General features: G+C 36.7%; 1 protein-coding gene across 1 annotated transcript; it reads right to left on the bottom strand.

Annotated features, from left to right (window-relative positions):
* Nucleotides 1-737: 737 nt before the first annotated feature.
* LOC131043076 (aspartyl protease APCB1-like) lies at nucleotides 738-3,507 on the bottom strand. The gene is made up of 10 exons (XM_057976424.2): nucleotides 3,293-3,507; nucleotides 3,083-3,200; nucleotides 2,691-2,879; nucleotides 2,168-2,367; nucleotides 1,866-2,019; nucleotides 1,709-1,794; nucleotides 1,476-1,584; nucleotides 1,247-1,313; nucleotides 929-1,088; nucleotides 738-840 (listed from the first exon to the last, which is right to left on the bottom strand). The coding sequence occupies exons 1-10, from the start codon at nucleotides 3,505-3,507 to the stop codon at nucleotides 738-740; spliced, it is 1,401 nt and encodes a 466-aa protein (XP_057832407.2).
* Between the last annotated feature and the right edge of the window lie 1,057 nt (nucleotides 3,508-4,564).

Below are 4,564 nucleotides of genomic sequence, written 5' to 3'. Positions count from 1 at the left end.
ACGATACAATATGACCCAAAGCGACCCAATATGGGGTCATTAGGGGTCATATGGTGTCCTAAGAGGTCATAAGGGTTCATGGGACACCATATGACCCCTATGGACACCATATGACCCCTAACGACACCATAGGACCCCTTAAGACACCAAATCATGTCGTTAGGGGTCATATTATGTCCTACGACCCCGTAAGACACAATATGACCCCTAACGACATGATTTGGTGTCTTAAGGGGTCCTATGGTGTCGTTAGGGGTCATATGGTGTCCATAGGGGTCATATGGTGTCTTGGGACACCATAGGACCCCTTAAGACACCAAATTGTGTCGTTAGGGGTCATATGGTGTCTTAAGGGGTTATATGGTGTCCCATGAACCCCTATGGACGCCATATGACCCCTAACAACACCATAGGACCCCTTAAGATACCAAATCATGTCATTGGGGGTCATACGGTGTCCTAAGGGGTCGTTGGACACAATATGACCCCTAACGACACAATATGACCCAAAGCGACCCAATATGGTGTCATTAGGAGTCATATGGTGTCCTAAGAGGTCATAAGGGTTCATGGGACACCATATGACCCCTATGGACACCATATGACCCTACTTTTATAACAATACTTTTATTATACTATTATAAGTGTAATAAAAAAGTTCTTTATCCCAAACTATAATCTATGATAACTCAACTACCAACTAAACATCAAAAGCAAGTACTCTGTGTGGCACTTGTTTATTCTAAAATCTGCTCATCCCCAAGAGCTTGAGCAAATGGAATCATTTCTCTTTCAGGTGACTGTTGGGGATCTTCTAAAGCCTCGAGCCGGCGGCCAGACCTGAACATTACAAACAACCAAATACAAATGCACAGGGTTAACAACGGCCACATTTGATGCACAGATTCAATCAACCCAAAACAATCACATGAAGCATTGAAATATACAATTCATTCTATATACTGTAGAGTTATTATCAGGAAAAGGATAAGATGGAGAACTTCGAAACTTCGTGCAATTCTTAAGAATCCAGCCAATCCGGTTGTTGCCATTGTCATGAACCACAAGATAACCCTGAAAAGATATGTCTGTAACACCAAATGCATTATTAAGATAAATATTAAGAAGACTAAATTAATGCTTTACTGGCATCTGGCACATGGACGCCTGAAATTAGTGAACAGCCTCACAAAACACAACCTAGAAGAAGTAAAACTACATATATATCGTATGAAATTTCAGTTACGTCCAATGATGTTTAAGGAGGGAAGATCTGTGTCATGAAGTATCCCTAAGCAGACGTTGCCTTGTTTCTGTTCATATGTAATGGGTATTCAGTATGTTTTCTTAGTGAAGAATACATGAAATATTGAACAATAAATAGATTGAGGTATTGTGTCTTGACACTGGTCACCTTGTTATAATAAAATTTAAGGACTGGAATTTGCATGATTTTAAACTTCATGCATCCTTACACTGATTATCAAATAACCCTCTGGAGTGAGTTCTAACTTTGCATTTGCGTTTTCGAAGTTGAATACTAATGGTTTGAAGTATAATGTTACCCTAGGATCTGTAATGGAACTGGTAAACACACAGGAATTAGATGATAGGATCAAGATTACACTAATTTATATAATCTGTACTAAATAAGATATTTGCAGTAAGATTCATTTAAATAAATTCTCAAACTAACAATTCCCTGCACCTGAATGGTTCTTTCCCTCGCCAACATAGTGGCTGGGTTTTATCTGATGGGTCTCGTACCAACTGATTCGCAAAGTTTTCTTCGACCTGTATCAACCTTGCATTGTCAGAAATACAAACAAATTGACATAAGATTAAGGCTATTTCTAAACACTTACTGCAGAGACAAGAGCGCCGTGAGCTTTTTCTGTGAAGTATGTATATGTGCTGCCACTGTCGAATATTATGTCTCCTAGACTTTTTTCATCTCCATCCTTTGCAAGAGGTTTTCCGTCATAGATCATTTGTGCGAATCCCAAATGGTACTGTCTCCTGATAAGTAAAGAACGATTTGTGACTGGATGCTCATAGATTTTCTTAGATAAGAAAAAGGTTCAAGAACATCCTAAAAGACTAAATTCGACCTTTCAATTCAAGAAAATGAGAGAGAAAGAGAGTGAGGTTATTTAATCCAACTTACAATGCTGGCCCGCGAAGCAGAGGAACCCAGGTCATTGAGGTAGGCACATGATCATCACCAAAGAACATATATCCCCCTTTGTTCCCTCCTCCAGCAATACAGATGCCTATGACATTCTTAGTGAGGCCTTGCTTTTCCCATTGATATGAAAGACTTGCTATACCGCCACTCAGACCCAAAATACCATCTGTAGCTTGTGTCTCTTTCAGTCATATCCACACCTGTCACAGGAAAAATGGAAGTCATTGATACTCTCAAATTCTTTAGCATAACAATCAACACTAAAGGAAAACGCCAAGATTCACATCAGGTTGCAAATCATGGCCAGTGTCCTATGAGTATTCATTTAATACATCTTAGTCTCTTGGATGCTTCAGAACATAATCTATGGGCTTATTAGCTTCTCTTATTCATGATCTTTCTCAAGTTTTGGCACTTTTAGTAAATGGTAGTAAAAAGGTAGGAAAAAGCCATACCCAAATACAGAAACAGTCTTGACGATGGTGCCATTGGTGAGTCTTACCGTGAAAATGTCACTAATAAGAACTCCCATCGTGAACCCACCATCAGCATATTTAATATCATAATCGCACTGCTGGGAAGGACTCTTACATTCATATGGATGAGAACTCGCTTTCTGCACAGATTCACACAGAGGATGCTTGCACGATACAGCTGATTTTGTTTGTACTTTGTACAATTGATGGGATGTCTGCAGAGAACGAAAGGAGCAATTTGAATCACAAACTGAAAAACACAAATAACATTCCAGTATGGACTGCTACAAGAACTCATAGCTATGCCAGTGGAAACAAGATTCTAAACAACCCAAACTCACTAAACCAACCATAGAATATAATTAGCATTCCTGCAATTGCATCGAAAACTAAAATATGAGGGGTGATTGCTATTTACCTTGGCACAACTTCGGCAGGGGGCATCACACTGAAGCCATGTTAAGTCACTGCCAGTGTCTATATCCAGATAATATTCCTTGCCGGGATTACCAATACATGCACTCATGTAGTAAATCCTGCAGTTCAGTTTTCATATTCATGAGCTTCAAATTTGGAATCCACAATGAGAATAAAATTTTGAATTTGAAAGATTGTTCTTTTTCCTTACCCATCTGGATAAACACTGCCTTGAACTTTAGAAACAGTAGTCTTTACAGCTGCTTGTAATTTCCTGCCAATTCTCTTGATGTCTCGTTCAACTAATGAGGAAATCTCGGTATGTTCATTCTTGGGATAAATTGGGTATACATGTGCTGCTCCTAAAGGCACAACAGCTAGTAGAAAACAGAACTTTCCTATGACACTCATTTTCATATTCCCCATCATCCAGGCTTCTCTCTTTACAACACTTATTCTCAGCAGATGAAGAGACGAAATAACAATAAGTAGAATGTTATGTTTGTTGAACCCAAATGTGATTTATAACCGAGGACGTTCATTGATTTATATCCGAGGACGTTCATTCATGCACAAAGCTTCTACGCTTGTAGTCCATCTTTTTGTTGGAACACTCTTGACGTTCTACCTTTCCGTTAGCCTTTCAAAACGGCCTGATTGTTTGCCCACCAGTTTAAAAACAAAGAGAAGATTATATAAATCAAAATTTTGGTCTTCTCTCAAATGGAAAATAAGACTTGCGTGAGAAATGTAATCAAAATTATGGCCTTCGATTGCGAAGAAAAACAAATTCTTCAAACTTAATTTAGATTGATTAAATGAAATATGCGAGGGATATTTATTTAGAACTATAATGGGTTCGATCCAAATTATGGTAATAATGGCTATATGGTCACCACCAAATAGATGAAAGGAAGATAAGAAATGTTTTTTGTACGATAGAAAATTATCTTTACTCACCACCAAACAGATGAAAAGAGGAACATGAAATGTTAGTGTGATAGAAAAACATCATTACTTTCAAGGAATCTTAAATGAAATGATTTTTTAATGATTCACAAAAAAAATATAGCTAGAAAATTACATTCTTATAAAATCAAAACAATAATAATCAATAAAAAATTAAATGGAAGGATAATTAAAATGGTAAGATTTTAAGTATGGGCCTAAAAAGAGACAACAAATAAAAAGAAATGTTTCTAGTGTGATTGAAAAATATCATTACTTTCAAGGAATATGAAATCAAATCATTTCTTCATGGTCACAAAGAAAATAAGTTAGAAAGTTATATACTTAAAAAGTCAAAATGAGAATAACTAATAAATTTTTAGGACAATATATAAAATTATATAGAAAGATGTGCAACATGAATGTTATTATACATACTAGGATGAGAAAATGCAATGTGATAAGACACAATAATATTAAATAATGTATTTTATCATGTACAATAGGCCTAGAACAACACAAGAGAATAAATAGG

Source organism: Cryptomeria japonica, chromosome 5 (genome assembly GCF_030272615.1).
Source record: "Cryptomeria japonica chromosome 5, Sugi_1.0, whole genome shotgun sequence".
Classification (NCBI taxonomy): domain Eukaryota; kingdom Viridiplantae; phylum Streptophyta; class Pinopsida; order Cupressales; family Cupressaceae; genus Cryptomeria; species Cryptomeria japonica.
This window is presented reverse-complemented; position numbering and strand designations above follow the sequence as displayed.